This window comes from Typopeltis vanoorti, chromosome 5 (genome assembly GCF_054136105.1).
Source record: "Typopeltis vanoorti isolate ZY-2024b chromosome 5, IOZ_Tvanoo_1.0, whole genome shotgun sequence".
NCBI classification, from domain to species: domain Eukaryota; kingdom Metazoa; phylum Arthropoda; class Arachnida; order Uropygi; family Thelyphonidae; genus Typopeltis; species Typopeltis vanoorti.
Genome location: NC_143553.1, coordinates 46336318 through 46352999, shown reverse-complemented (window position 1 = coordinate 46352999; position 16682 = coordinate 46336318). Strand labels below are relative to the sequence as shown.

General features: G+C 36.1%; 1 protein-coding gene across 1 annotated transcript in view; it reads right to left on the bottom strand.

Moving 5' to 3' along the window:
* Nucleotides 1-16682, bottom strand: part of LOC150106355 (serine/threonine-protein kinase 10-like) — a 413234-nt gene that overhangs the window by 136574 nt on the left and 259978 nt on the right. Inside the window, exon 16 of the mRNA XM_090393096.1 lies at nucleotides 9494-9637. Within this exon, the coding sequence (XP_090249222.1) occupies nucleotides 9494-9637 (144 nt within the window). The remainder of the gene's footprint in view (nucleotides 1-9493; nucleotides 9638-16682) is intronic.

Here is a 16682-nt window from a genome sequence, read left to right as displayed (position 1 = left end):
TTTTGCATTTTAGATTGATTGGCACCCTTTTATCATATAGCACTCCAACCATCTCACTCTGTCTCTAGTTCCTCCATCCAGCTTGTATCCTGAATCCCACTTCCTTCTCAGCCTCTCCATCCTCTTTCACTGTTAAACCTAAGTATCTAAAGTGCATAATATTTCCTGATGGCATTTCATTCCAGCTCCGTCTCCTGGCTGCCATCCACTTTGCAACACATATACTCTAACTTATTTCTGCTCAGTCTCATACCTATCTCTATCTCCCAGTACTTTCCTCCATCTTTCCAGTTTAGATGCCACTTCTCTTGAATCTGCACACAGCACGATGTCATGCCATTCACATACAACATTGTCCAGGGTGCATCGTCTCTCACTGATCCAAATAACAGGAATGGACTGAATGCTGACCCTTGATAGAATAAATGACTTAGTTGGGAGAGAAAAAAAAATGCTGATAGAGACTTGCCAAAGTTGTTGCAGCAGGTAAAGAATAATAGTGTTGTTGGAAAATTGTAGGCATGTTGCTCAGATATGATAATTGTGAATTGAGAAGGGGAGCAAAGATAATGAATAGTAAGATGGCCAGGTTGTGTGAAGCAAAGAGGATTCACAATTTGTAAATCTGTGCAGTGAACTTGAAGGAAAGTTGGAATGATTTAAAGTTGATGGATTGCATTTCAATGGGTTTAGTGCTGGACATTTAAAATGGCTATTATTTCCGAAAAGGCATAGAGTCAAGAATTTAATGTAGTAAATGATCAGCGTCTACTTGTGAAGCAGGATAGCATAACTAAACAAATTGTGTGACAGGAGGAAGATGGATATGAGGTCGAAGATGTGGTTGCAGCAGCACAAGGTGATAGAATGCATAAAGGTGAGGATGAAACAGGTCATCATCATCAAACTCCTGCCATGTACCCTCAAGGGGTATACAGGATATGATAGTACCACATGAAAAAAATTACATCATTACTAAGTTCTATCTACAATTTTCCTCCAAATCAGTCTGTTACTTGTCAAGACTCCAACATTATCAGATCTTATATTTCTATCGTCTAAGGCACTTTGTACCGTATCAATCAACCTATATCTTGGTCTTCCTCTGGGTTGTTTTGCTGCGAACCTGGCAGAGAACACTTGTTTTGCTAATCTTTCCTCACCCATTCTGTTTAAGTGACCATACCACCTGAGATTAGCTCTGCTAATGCATTCCTGGATGCTGACAATGTCAAGTTCTTTCCTAATATCCTCGTTTTTAATATGATATTGCCATTGATGCCATCTGTTCACGCCTCTAATCTTTCTCAGGACTCTCATATCTGCAGTCTCTAGTCTGTGGTCAATGTTTTTCTTCTGACCCAGCGCTCAGATCCATAAGTTAAAACTGGTTTGAACACTGTCTTGTACACAGCTAATTTAGTGTTCCGACTAATTTCTCTCTTATTCCATATGAATTTATTCAATTGACTTCCTACCATACCACCTTTGTTGATTCTGTTGTCTATTTCCATATTTAATTTACCATCTTCACTAAAAATCGTGCCTAAGTAGCGGAAATGTTTTACTTGTTCAACAGGTTCTCAGTTCACAACACAGTTCACATTTTCAATGATTCTACCTATTTTCATTGTCTTTGTCTTTTTATTGCTGACCTTCATGCCATATCTATTACAACAGTTATTCAATTTAGTCAGAGAATCTTGCAAACTTGCAGCGGATTTATTTACAAGTATAACATCGTCCGCATAAAGCAAAGAGCTGACATTAACATCTCCAATTCTGATATCATGTTTAATACCACTTTCCTTCATAATGTGATCCATATAGATAATAAATGACAGAGGGGATAATGTACATCATTGTCTGACACCAGATTTAACATTAAACCATCTTCCTGTACTTCCTTCAATTCTAACTGCTGACTTAAAACTCAAATAAAGACTAAGTATTGCTTGATAAAATGCCCCATTGACACCATATAACTGTAGCATTTTGAATAGCTTCTCTCTTGGCACCTTGTTGTCATATGCCTTTTCCAGATCGACAAAACTTAAATACAGATCTTTGTTATATTTCCATGATTTCTCAACTGTTTGTCATTAAGTGAAAATCTGATCCTGACAGCTTCTATTTGGCCTGAATCCACCTTGTTCTTCACCAAGCTTTTCTTCCACAATTCTTCTCAACCATTTCTTAAGTATACTTGCATAGATCTTGCCAGGAACACTCAGTAGGGAAATACCTCTGTAATTTTCACATTCAGTTTTATTTCCCTTTTTATATATGGGCACTATGAGAGCTCTACTCCAATCATCAGGAATTCTTCCCTCTGTCCAGGCCTTCTGAACTATGCAGTGAATCCCCTGTAAGACTTTTATACCACCATACTTCAGCATTTCTGGTCAAATATCATCTACTCCTGCTGCCTTTCCACGTTTCAAGCATTTGATGGCTTTTTCTACTTCAAGTATGGATATGATTTCCTGACTGCATGCCTGGTAAGTGTTTTTTACCACTGTGCTGTCATCACTGCTTGTTTCATTTAGCAGTTTTTCAAAGTAATTACTCTATACTTCAAGGATATCTTTTTCTCCCATTTTCATGTCACCTTTATCATCTCTAACTCCTTTTACAGCACTCTTCCCTCTGTCCAGTAATTACTCTATACTTCAAGGATATCTTTTTCTCCCATTTTCATGTCACCTTTATCATCTCTAACTCCTTTTACAGCACTCTTCCCTCTGTCCAGGCTTTCTGAACTATGCAGTGCAGCACTGTCAGCACTGTAAGATCTTATCCCACCATACTTCAGCATTTCTGGTCAAATATCATCTACTCCTGCTGCCTTTCTACATTTCAAGCCTTTGATGGCTTTTTCTACTTCTAGTATGGATATGATTTGCTGACTGCATGCCTGGTCAGTGTTTTTTACCATTGTCCTGTTATCACTGCTTGTTTCATTTAGCAGTTTTTCAAAGTAATTACTCCATACTTCAAGGATATCTTTTTCTCCCATTTTCCTATCACCTTTATCATCTCTAACTCCTTTTACAGCACTCTTTCCTTCATTCCTAAGCTTCTTCAACAACCTCCAGAATATTTTGCCACCTTCTTGATATTTATTTTCTATATTCTTGCCAAAGTCCTCCCATGACTTCTGTTTAGCTAGTTTTATGCAGTATTTAGCATTCTTGCATTTGCCTCTATATTCTCTAAGAGCACAAGCTGACTTATTTGACAGGAACTTTTGATATGCTTTCTTCTTTTCCTTCACTGCCTCTTTAACTTCCTGTGTCCACCAGGGAGTTCTGATTTTTTTATCCTTGCAGACAACCTCACCACATGCCTCTCTGGCAGAATCAATCAATGTTATCTTTAGAGTTTGCCACTGAATCTCCAAGGTTTGATTCCTGTTCTCAAACTCTTTCATTTTTTCTTCAATCATGTTTGTGTATTTTAGTCTACAGTTCACATCTGAGAGCTGCTCAACTTTTATTCACTTTAAAACTTTCTTACATGTTATTCTTTTCAATATGAAATTCAATTTTATCCTGCTCAAAACTAAATAGTGATCGCTTCCAATTTCAAATCCTCTGTACACTGTGGTGTCCTGCACCAGGGAGAAAACATCACTATCAACAATAACATAGTCAATGAGACTTTTCTTATTCCTTGCCTCTTCTCTCCATGTGAATTTGTGCACATTTTTATGTTGGAACATGGTGTTAGTAATAACCAATCCATGTCCTGAGCAGAAATCCAACAGATATTTGCCATTATTATTAGCTTTGCTCTTTTCTTCAAATTTTCCCAAAATATTTTGGTATGTCTCACAATCATTTCCTACTCTGCTATTTAGATCCCCAACAAGGACCAACTTTTCATTTTTTCATTGTGTCAGTTGCTTTTTCTAAAGCCTCAAAAAATTTCTCCACTTCTACCTTAGTAGAACCTTCGTGGGACCATAGGCACAAATAAGTCTCATTGTCCAGTTCCCCATTCTCATATTTGCCCACATTACTCTACTTGAGGCTGACTGCCATTCAAGAAGATTAGCCTCATATTTTGTGTTGAATACTATGGCTACTCCTTCTTTTCCTTGATTGCCATTGCCTGAGTATAACATTTTGTATTTATTGCTCAGAAAGATCTCACCAGTTTTGGTCTTTTTTGTTTCAGTCATCCCTATTATGTCGATCTGGTACTTATCTAATTCCTCAGCTAGCTCCATTTCTTTGCCATTCAGGCTTCTTACGTTGATAGTACCGATCTTTAACTCTGGTGATGTTGAGTTGGGGTTTGTTTTCAGATTTGTTAAAGTAGCTGACTTTTCGCTGTTCGCCCTGGTTCCCTGGCGAAAACAACGGGGGCCTTGTTTAACCGGGCGACGTCCCAGCCGGTATGAAATTTTGTCATGTTGTACCATCATTTTTTATTTTGGTTTAACCAATAAGAATACAATTTGGTCAGCTAAATCCCAAATTGTCAGCCCATCCTCATTCGTTCAGTATCCAAGTAGATATCCAACAGGGTGCACCACGTAGAAGGTGAGGATTGGACATTAGGTCAGAAGCCCTAGTCGGTTCTCCGCATTCCTTTAAAGGCTATGTGAAGGTCTCCTCTCAGTTATACAGCTTTAACCCTTAAGCACCCCTGATGAAACAGGTAGGAATAGAAATCAGAATCAGGATGACGGAAATGGGAGAGCTCAGACCGAAGAGAGGAAGGTGTGGTATAGAAGCTAGAACAGAAATGTTGGTGCTGGTAGAATAGCCACAAAGATTTATGTTTGTACATAAATGTAAGGAGTATTCCAAACAAAAAAGTTGAGTTTGTTACATTGATTGAGTGAGTATAACATTGAGTGAGTATGGTCAAAGATAACTGGAATAAGTGAAACTTTGTTGTCTGAGGAGGTTGTATTGTCAGGAATAGAAATAGAAGGATATATAATTTTTCAGAAGGATAGAAAGTGAAAAGAGGAGAAAGCAAATTAGTTAAAAAAAAGAGTTAGTGTGTTGAATTGTTGAGAGAAAAATATCTTTAACAACACGTGACTGAAGCAAGTAGAGGCTTTAATGTTTTTGATTTGGTGATAACTTCACAAGATGTAGTTGTTAATGAGGTGTTGACACTGCTGCCAGTTGGTGAGAGTGATATGAGGTTCTTGTTTGGGAAGTGGTGAAACAAGAAAAAGTTACTGCCAAAAAATGGATACATGTGGAAGTATAAAGCAGGTGATTATAGGAAGCTTTGTAGTCAATCAGCATCGGTATGTTGGGTAGATGAGCTGAAGGAAAAGATGTTGGCAATTTCCAACAAGGCGGTATCTGACAAGGAATGTATAACTGAACACCAAGGGTTAAGCGAGTGAATAGATGAGTAAAATGGATAAACAGTGAAATCAAGAAATCTGTGCTGGAAAAGAAAATGCTACGTAGGAGGTACAAGACAGTCTGGTGATCAAAAGGTGCAGTATGAGAGGAGTTAGGTTGATCAAACTCAAAGGAGGTTTTCCGCTATATTTCAAGCAAGAGGAAGAATAATTATGGCAGGTTGACACCAGTAAATAGTTATGGAAGCAGAATGTCACTTGCAAAGGATAAAGTGGAATTACTGAACGAGCATTTTATCAGCGTATGTCATACTGGTGTAAATGATGTGGTGCAATATACAGAAGGGAGAGGCAAGTATTAGAAGTGAAAGAATCAGGGGTGTATCACGTGCTGATTGGGTTAAATGTTAACAAGACTGTGGGAATGGATGACATATCGTTACTTATTCATAATAAATGTGCCCCACAGTGAGCCCTTGACCTCGTTATTTAATGAAAGTCTTGCAGTGGGTACGGTTCCTAAGGAATGGAAAGAAAGCAAAATAGTACCACTCCACAAGCATGGTTCTAGGACAGAAGTTTCCAATTATAGACCAGTCTGTATAATTGTGGTTGTGGTCAAGGTGTTGGAGATATTGGTTAGGAACAGAATATAGGCTTGGGTTGATGGACATAGCATTTTTTATGATGGTCAGCATGGATTTGTAAAGGGCAGGTCATTTAAACTGTTACCCTATCATAAAATGCAATTTACTAGCATTTTATGATAGGGTAACAAGTGTATTAGATAATGAAGAATCATATACAGTAATATTCTTGGACTGTGCAAAAGCGTTTGATGGATTACCACATGATAAATTGGTGTACAAGCTGCAGAGGATGGGAATAGATATAAGGTGGTCTGAAAAATCACAGCAGATCAAAACACACTGGCATGAAAATCTCTGAACAGTGCTTGGAGCATTTTAAAAAGAATAAAATGGATTTTGTGTGTCGATTTATTACTATGGATGAGACTTGGATTTGCCATTACATGCCAGAATCCAAACAGCACTCAAAACAGTGGACAGAAGCCAGTTGTTCAGCGCCAAAGAATACAAAGTCGGTTCCATCAGCAGCAAAGGTCATGGCATCTGTGATTTGGGATGCTAAAGGCATTTTGTTTATTAATTATCTTGAAAAGAGTAAAACAATAACTGGGGAATATTATTCCAATTTTTTAACCAGACTAGACGAAAAAATTCGTGAGAAAAGACCTGGTTTGTAGAAAAAAAAAATCATCTTTCATCAGGACAATGCACCTGCCCACAAAAGTGTTTTGGCAATGGGAAAGTTAAGGGAGATCTGCACTATGAATTGTTGGAACCTGTACCCTATTCCCCAGATTTGTCTACCTCTGACTTCTATCTCTTCCCAAAACTAAAACTCTTCCTTGCTGGTCAATATTTTTCTTCAAATCAAGAGGTGATTGCAGCTGTATAGAGGTATTTTGCAGATCTTACTGAGAACCACTACTGGGACGGGATAATGGGGCTGGAACATCGCTGGAATAAGTGTATTAGTCTTAAGGGAGATTATGTTGAAAAAGAAAAATAATTTTGAAATTATAAATTTGTTTTTCATTGTTAGACTGAGAACTTTTCAGAACCACACTTGTAGTATGTTGGTTAGATGGATTGGAGACTGGCTCTCTGAATGATATCAGCAGGTTGTGTGTGATGGAGCAGTGTCACAAAAAAAGGAGGATAACTAGTGGCATGCCCCAGGATTCTGTTCTTGGGCCTTTGCTGTTTAACTTGTTTGTAAATTATATGTCATGTGGTTCTTGGGTCTCTGCTGTTTAACTTGTTTGTAAATGATATATCATGTGAATCTTTAGCTGTTTGCTGATAATGATGTGAAGTTGGGGAGAATTTTATAAGTAGCACTGCTGATGTTAATTCCGTTCAAGAAGATTTGAATAGACTTTTGACTTGGACAAAGGAGTGGAGTTGTAGTTTTAATAAGCACAAGGTGTTGCATTTTGGAGTGCAGAAATATAACACTGTGTACTATATCAACAGTATCATACTGCAGGAAGTGGATGACACTGGAGATCTGGGAGTGATGGTTGACAGTAGACTAAAGTTTAAGAAATACTTAACATGCAGGAGTAAGGAAGTGGTTGTGCCACTGGTCAGACCACACTTGGACTATTGCACTCAAATTTGGTCACCTGGTTTTCAGTGTGATGTGGAAACATTGGAGAGGGTCTAGAGATGAGTGACTAAGACAACATCAGGACTTTTGAATGTTGGCTATGGAGAGAGAGAGGTTGAAGAAATGCAGATTGCAGAGTTTAGTGGATAGGAGGAAAAAAGGTGATATGACAGAGACATTTAAGTTAGCAAGAGGATTTTATTGGATTAATCCAGATGAGATTATAAAAAGAGTAGAAGGAGGGAGGGGAAAAACTAGAGGTCATCCCTGGAAGTTATGTAAGAGTGTGGTGAAGAGGAGTGGAAGAAATGGATTAGATTTTTTTACATGGAAAATTGACAGTGAATGGAATGCATAAGATTTGGTATGATAAATATGTTATCAGTTGGATGAACCTCCCACGATGAGTCTGCTGACTCCATGGAGGGTTTAATAATAAAAATAGTCAAAGACAAATTAGCAAATAATATGACTGCATAACATGTCTGTGTTCAATTGGAAACAAAGTGAGACCAAGGAAGGTGCATACATGCACTGTGTGTTGCCTACTTTCTGAAAGATTACATTTAGGTAGCATGTGAGTAACGTAGGTAGAACTAAGTAAATTTTTCTCCCCCACCAGTTTATCTGGGGTTTTTCATCCTGCAAGCAGGCAAACTGGTCCCATGAACACATGGATTACAGTCAGAAACACTGACCCAGCCATAGGCATGATTCGTCAGCTATGCCGGTTCCAAGCCTAGATAAAATTTGGGGGGGATTGAGATGGTGCCGTACCTCCCCATAAAGGGGACTCATGTCCATTGTATCATCATACGATAATTATTATTAATTGCCATGTTATTAAAATACTCTTCATTAGAGATAGATATAGAAAATTTTTTCACTTGGTACATGGAGGAGATGAATCAAGGATAAAGCATGTTGACCCTTCATGCTGCTGCTGTTTAATTTGTACATTAAGGATTATAGGGAATGATTTTGATGGGGGGGGGAGTATCCAATTGTTTGCTAATACTGTTATATTAGGAAAGGACAGGATCATGCTTGCTATCAATACATACAAAATTTTTATCATTTCATGACTATCCTTAAGCATATGTATGTTATTTATGCAAGGCAAATAGCAAATAACAGAAGAGCAGAATCTTCATTTGTAAATGGACAATACCCAGTAAGCTAATGGCAACTTGTTCTGAAGTGAATTTAATTTTGTGTAAAAGGTTGCAAACCTATTATACATTTGTACTGAGGAGACTGAGCCATTTCAGTCTGCCAATAAACAGGTGGGATCTCATATGAGATATGAGATCCCACCTGTTTATTGACATTCACAAACATCGATACACAGAGTGGCATTCAAACATCCACAACCTACTAGTTGAAGAGGGGAACCACATACATCCACTTGGCAACTAGCAAGACCTAATTCTTATCAGCATTCCAAAGGTTCATATAGAATTTCAGTCTTACTCCTTCAAACAACTTATGTTGCTTTATCATAAATAAAAATAGAGAAGTATACACAGTTTTGCTTAAGTGATCTCATCTTCCCCTTATGTGTTAAGCTCAATGACCTGCCATGGCTAAGTAGCTTGGCTTCAAAGAAAACTAATTAATTGTACAATAGGATAGTAAATCCTCTTTGCATATTCTACCATGTGTCAATTGTGTGTTCACTTTGCTGGTTTGTCACTGCAAGATGAATTATCCAAGTTTCCAGGAGAGCTCAACTAACTCGCAGTCAGTCCTTATCAAGGTTTTTCACATCCCAAATGGTATTCAAGGCTTGGACTTTCCAATCAAAGGGCACTACCGTACCTGATTGAGCTATGGGGCCTCTACTTAAGTCATCAAGAAGAGCAATTTAATAATTATAATACGAGGAATAAGATGTAAACATTTCATTTCAAAATTTTCTTGATAAATAAAAAAAAATGGGTTGAATAAACCTACCTTCTCAGCATGATCACCATCTAATTTTTCTTTATGTACTCGAAATGTATCTTTTCTTTTGTCTTTGGCTAATAATTCCACTTCTTGTTTCAGAAGTTTCAATTCATTCTTTAAACTTTCTCTAAAGGCCTTTAACTCTCTTTCCTATGTAAAAAAACATTTCTAATATCTTATACTGTCATAATTGAGTGAATATATATAACGTAAACAGGAATATTTTACATTGTGTGTGTGTGTGAATGTTTTGTTATCAATTTACTCCTTCTGTTTGAAGTCACTAGAACAAAGTTATCAGCCTCTCTTTTTAATCGACGAAAAAGATGAGGACTATACTTGCATTCAAAATTTTAATTCTTTGGGCTTTCTGTGGTGCAAGAATAAAAATATATTTCTCTTCTCTTAATTATTTTCTTATAGCCTGAATAATATAAATCTAGTTTCAAAAGTCATCATTTTCTACCGTGATCAACATATAACAGAACTGCCCCATAGAAACCTTCCTTATGAAGTTGCTTAAAATCAAATGTTTAAAAAAATTTTTTTTTGAGAATACTGATCAAAAAACAATTTCTTTGTAATAATGCTTCATGGTATAAACAACACCAAGAGAGTAAAAAACACATTTATTAAACCAATATTATGTGGTTTTTCTACCCAGCATTATTATTATTATTATTACGTGACACCTCCAAGGAGTCCAAAGACTCATCAAGGGAGAGTACCTACTCTACAACTCTCCGTCTCCACCACTCAATCCACCAACTACAGTGAACCGCATCATCTACGCCAATGGCATCTACTGCCCACCACCACTAGTATTTTCACAGACAATCACAAACATTCATGCCCATGGCGGGATTTGAACATACAGTCTTTTGACTGGAGAGTGGATACACTAACCACTCGGTCAACCAGACCAGTATCAGAACACAATTATAACTATGATAGGCACACAGCACTGAACCAATTGTGGAAAACAATTCAATTAACTGAAAACACTAAGAATGTCCTTACATAGGTCAGATGAGATAAGGTTAATTTAGAGAAGTTAAGCTATCAGGTCTTAAAAATGAGAAGTTCCCAGATGTTTGGTCAATTAATGTAACCATACCTGTCAGGTTGGGAGAGTGCTTTATAGATTATAATATAAATTACAACTTCTATGTAATATATGTGTTTTCCTTCATCTGATGCTTATGCAAAGGAATATCCAGAGCATGGTCTGCCAATCCTACCTAGCAATATGGATGATCGTGGATGTAATTTTTGTGTTCTTCAAGGTGGATATTAACTGGTCTACCAGCCTGTCCAAAGTAGGACAAATTGCAGGCTGTCTAGGAGACTATCATTTTAAGACCAAATAGCCTTACTTCTCTAAATTAACTTTATGGTTATCTGACCCATAGAGGGTGCCGCATAAGGACGTTAGTTTTATTTTCAATTACAATTTGAATTGTTTTCTACAATTACTCAGTTCAATGCAGTGTGTCTGTCACAGTTATAATTGTGCTTTAATGATGATGGGTAGAAAACCAGTGAAATATTAGTGAGTTTAATAAATGTGTTTTTGTTTTTCCTCTCTTGGTGTTTTTTATGCCATGAAGCATTATTATGAATAATCAACGACACCTAAGTCTTTTTATATGCAAACATAATTTCAATATTCATATTCTTGAAGGAAAAGAAGATGATGATCATATCAGTCAAACTTCCAAATTTGGCTAATTAAAGGATTTTTTATTTTATTTACCAATGAACTCGATAATGAGGCAAAAGCAGTTTCAGAGTGAAAATATAGCAGGTGCAGAATCATTTATAGGTTCTACACTTTCTGTATTTCCAATTTAAAACCTATTTCATAGTGCAGAAACAATAAACGGTTCTGCACTATGAAACAGCAAGAATGCAGTAAAACAAACTGAAAAGATGAAGAGCTAAAAAGACTATGACTAAAGAGACTAGTTCAGGAAACATAGTACACATGACCAGACAGCAGAAATAATCACAATGTGCTGACTGTTTCAAATCAAATTGTTGTCAGATTACAGAAGGTGAAAACTTTTTACAAACTTGTCCTGAGGCTTAGATTGAGAGAAAAGGGGAGTAATTAATCTTACTTAATATAATATTATTATATAATATTACTTAATAGATAGTGAAAATTACCTTATCGATTTTGAGGGGTCACCAATGATAGCGAGTTCCCACTAATGAAATATCAATACAATCAAAACATGTCCTTGACAGTGATAAAGGTTCTACTAAGGGAGAAGCAGAGGAATTTTTCGAAGTAACAGAGAAGACAAACTGACAGGAAAAGCAAGTTCTTACTAAAGATCTGAACACTTTCCAAGTACTAGCTAGATTTATGTTAGTCATCACAAAATAACATGTTCCATAAAGATATTAACAAATGGACATGAGAGAAGATGCCAGAAATAAAAAAAAAAAAAAAGTCCCAATGAGTATGTTATAGGTGCTAGTGATAGCTTATTTAGGACATAAAATTACAAAGGAGATTTGAAATAGGAACTGTAATCACTATTCAATTTTGAGCAGGATAAAATGAATGCCATATTGAAAAGAAAAAATATGCACAAAAGGTTCTAAATGAATCAAAACTGAGTATCTTTCACAAATGACCTGTAGACAAAAACATACAAATACTATTCAAGAATGAAATAGTAAAAACAAGAACCAAATCCTGGAGGCACAGAGGCAGATGCTAAAGAAAATATTGATAATGATTCAGCCAGGGAGGCACATGTAGTGAAGTTTTTTTGCAAGAATAGAAAATTTTGAATTTCATAATGGACAAATAGTTAAGGATGAAGTAATGGAAAAAAAGATAGTGTATTGAAAGTGCTTAGCTAGTAAATCAGCATGTGCCCTCAGAGAATATACACACACACAAAAATGTAAGACCAGCAACTAAGCAGTGTGTAAAAATAGCTAAACAAAAACCAAGGGAAGATTTTCTTTTAAGAATATAGAAGATAAATATCAGGAAAATGACAACATATTCTGGATGCAAATGATGAAGAAGCTTTGAAATAGAGAAGAGAGTACTGTGAAAGGAATCAGATGATAAAAGCGACATGACAACAGAAAATATAAATATTCTGGATGCCTGAATTAATTACGTTGAAAGATTGTTAAATGAAACATGAAGACAAAGAGCAGCAGCAGAAAATATAATCAGGAGTACATATTACTTGAGTAGAAAAATATCATAACTAGAAATACTGAAATATAAAATTTTTACAGTAGTTACACTGCATAATTCAAAAGGCCTGGTTGAAAGGTCAAATTCTAAATAAAACTGAACATGAAAACTAATGAATATTAGTTTTCATTACCTGATATTAGTTAAATGAATATTAGTTTAATATATCAGGTAAGATTATGCAAGTATACTTAAGAACCTAAGAAAACTGTAAAAAAGAAACTTTTAGAAAAACAAGCTAGATTAAGGCCAAGTAGGGAATATATCAAGATCACATTTTCACTTGAAGAAAAATAGTTCACTAAATTAAAGATACCAAGAAATTATATACTTGGTTTAATCCTTTATCCAAGTGTAAGCAAACAAGTTTGCACCCAAACTATTTTCAGGACTGGGGCAACTCATATATAGAAGCTTATAACTTCACATCACTTGCCTTAATATCCCATAATGCAAAGCACATATCTTTATGGGTATATGTATAATGCTATGCATCCCTTCCCATAATGCATAGCATTATACATACCTGTAAGGATATGTGCTTTGCATTAAGGCAAGTGATATGAAGTTATAAGTTCCATATACGAGTTGCCCCACTCCTGAAAACAGTTCAGATGTAAACTTGTTTGCTTACATGTGGATAAAGGATTAAACCAAGTATATAATTTCTTGGTATCTTTAATTTATGTATGGTAGGTAGTTAACTCAATAAATTTATATGGAATAAGAGAAAGATCAGTCAAAGTATTTAAAGTAGCTGTATCCAAGACAGTATTCTAACCCATTGATCTGAGAACTGGTTTAGAAATAAAACATTTGAAAATAAAACAAACAGATTATCAGACTTCTGAGAAAAATTAGAGTGGCAAACAGAGAGCATTATTCTCAGAATCATATTTAAAAAATGAGGATATTAACAAAAACAAGTCTTCAGAGGAAGGCCAAGATCCAGGTGTGTTGAGTTTGAAGTGACTCAAGAGATGAAAATAGATCTGAATAGAAGATCTGACAATACTGGAGTCCTGATAAATGATGACTCATTTGGTGGAAAACTGTTGACAGGAAATTAGTAATAATGTAAACTTATCATGTAGAACTGGCATACTATTCTCAGGTCACATATTGGTAATTCAATGATGATTTATTAAGTTACAATATTTCACTGGATTTCAAACAAGCATCTTCAGAGCACAAACAATTTGCATTGGAGTACAGACATTAAAAAATTAGTGTTGGTCACAAATCAATCCATGAGAGAAGCATTCTCCTAATTTCAACTACAATCAATTATACCCAACAGGTGCAAATATTTTATATCTGTAAAAACGTACAGGAGTGCAAAAAGTAGGACTTAAGTTCTTTTGTAACAGATAAAAGAACCTCCTAAGTCCCACTTTTTATACCTCCAATGGTGGATAAAAACATTTATAGCTGTCAGGTATAGCTGGTTGTAGTTGAGATTAGCAGAGTGCTTCACTGTTACTCACTCCATAAATAGTTTCTCTAAGTTATAACAATTTCTATGTAGCAATTAATCATACAAGGTATCTAAACATGATCTGCTAGTCCTGACTTCCATAATGATAACACACCAAATGTATTTCCTATGTAATCAGAGTCAAATGTTAACAAATCTTTGAATATCTGTTCATAACAAGCCAAGTTACAGACACAAGGCACGTTTATGCACTCTGGAATGTGACAGAGAAGAGCATTTATCCTTAAGTGAGTAGATGAGGATCACTAATTTGATGTCTGAATTAAACATAATATAGTGATAATATTTATTTAGAACTTTGGCTATCTTTTCAGATGTACTGCAGATGTAGAGGTTAACAATAGTTTTGTTTTTTTCTTGCGTGTTCGGAGAGAGGGGAGATTGGGGGAATGTAGTATTTTATAGTTTATAGGAGGCTGTATCCACTAAATAAAAATGTCTCACATTTTTATTTAGCAGTAATTTATATTTAGTAATTTTTATTTACTCCATGGATTTAGTTAACTCAATTAGCTTTATTAGCTTTGTCTAAGTTCTGTAACAAGAGCAGTGTCTCTAGAACAAATAGCCTTGGCTCTCTAAGTCAGTGCTTAGATATAATACTACATATAATACTACAGTACCATGTGTAAGTGATTAAGAAGAAAGAGGTAATTTATTGATATCTTTCTGTATGCAGTTGTATGCTTTGAAATAGTAGAGGTTTCAAAGAATAGAGGGAGATGGAATGAAAGAAGATGATCAGAAACTTGTTCAGTATGTTTGTAGTTGGACAATGTATAGGTATTGACCAGTGGCTGCTCTAGTTCTTATGTGGTTAGAAGAAATTAGAGGAATGGCAGTGGCCATGCTTATAGAAAAGGCACAGTGTAGAAACAGAGCACCTATGGGAAAGTGACTGAAGGGAATCTATGAGGGAAGAGTCATCTATTAAATAGACTGCTCTCTTCTGAATATCATCAAGAATTCTTCGGTGCATGGCCCCAAATGCAGAAACAATATTGCAAGGTTGGTCAGATCTGAACCTATCAAGTGTTAGGAATTGAGAGAAAGAGAAGTAATGTTTTGAACACCAAGCTCCTCAGCTCCAGGATGAAGAGGCTATATATGTAATATGTTTGTGCCAGGATAAACTGGATGCAAGTCAACCCAAGAAGAGAAAGCTGATTTTGAAAGGAAATTGGAACATTGTCAAAAGTAAGAGGAAGTGAGGCAGGATCTTTCTTGTGGGTAATAATGAAGGCCGGAGTTTTTATGGCACTGAACTATACTAAGTTACCTTCACCCCATTTGAAGATGTTGAGGAAATTGGTATTTAACCACCTTACTGGCCATTATGGATCAAATATGCATCCTCATACGCTTTGTATCCATCATATATTTCAATGTAATATCAATGGTATTACAATTTTAACATGCACTTCGCATCTATGATAACCTTGACGTCTATAGACGTCTTGGCCGGTAGCGTGGTTAAGTCCTGGTTATGGAAGATCTTGAGGCTTCTGTCATTTGAGTATTATAGGATTCTCAAATGAAGAATACTGTCATTAGTGAAGCTGTGAATAGGATTTGAAGTCAGAGAGAGAGAAGGTCACTGGTATGAAGGAGGAAGAGCATGGATAAGAGTACAGAACCCTGGGTACTCCAGCACTGATGGAGAAATCTGATGAGAGGAAGCTGGCAATCCAATCACAGAGTGCAGAAGCAAGGCAATGAGATGGTAGCTTGTTAAGACCTTAATGAAAGACATGATTGAATGCTTTTGAAATATCGAGAGCAATAACGTGAGTGTCTCCAAATCTTTCCAGGGTCTACGTCCAAAGGTGGGTGAGAGTAACTAGGAGGTCAGTGTGGAACGAGAATGGTTGAATCCATACTGGTGATAACTAATTAACTGATGAGTCTCCAGGTAAAAAAACTGGTTTTTGATAACCTTCTTTTTATCCTCCTTGGTTACAAGGTATATTATACTTGATAAGATATTATATTTTTGTTTTCATCCTTTGCTCAGGCATAACCAACAAAGTACTTAATACTTGTATATGGAAAATATATGACTTCTGAATTAATTTAGCATTAGTATTTTCCTGGATCAAGCTCCCAGTGATAAGACCTTATCAAGGTCAAACCAGCCTGGGTAGTGATCCAGTAGATTTTTTTTAACAATCCAGAAACTCTGCTCCAAGAACAAAATATGGAACTTTACTGAGCCACTTTGGGCCTCCAATGAGAATAGAAGTGGCTTCACACTTACCAATGAAATTCATCTTCCAACTAAGAACATTTACACCCATGCCTATGGCAAGATTCCTGTCCTATTGGTTGGGGAGGAGTTATGATGATCCCTTGATTAACTATGTCAGCAAGCATGATTCACTCAATGCTAATAATTTCTGATTTCTCAAAGCTTTAACTTAATTGGGATTTAGCATATATACCACATGTGTTTACTGCATGTTTGT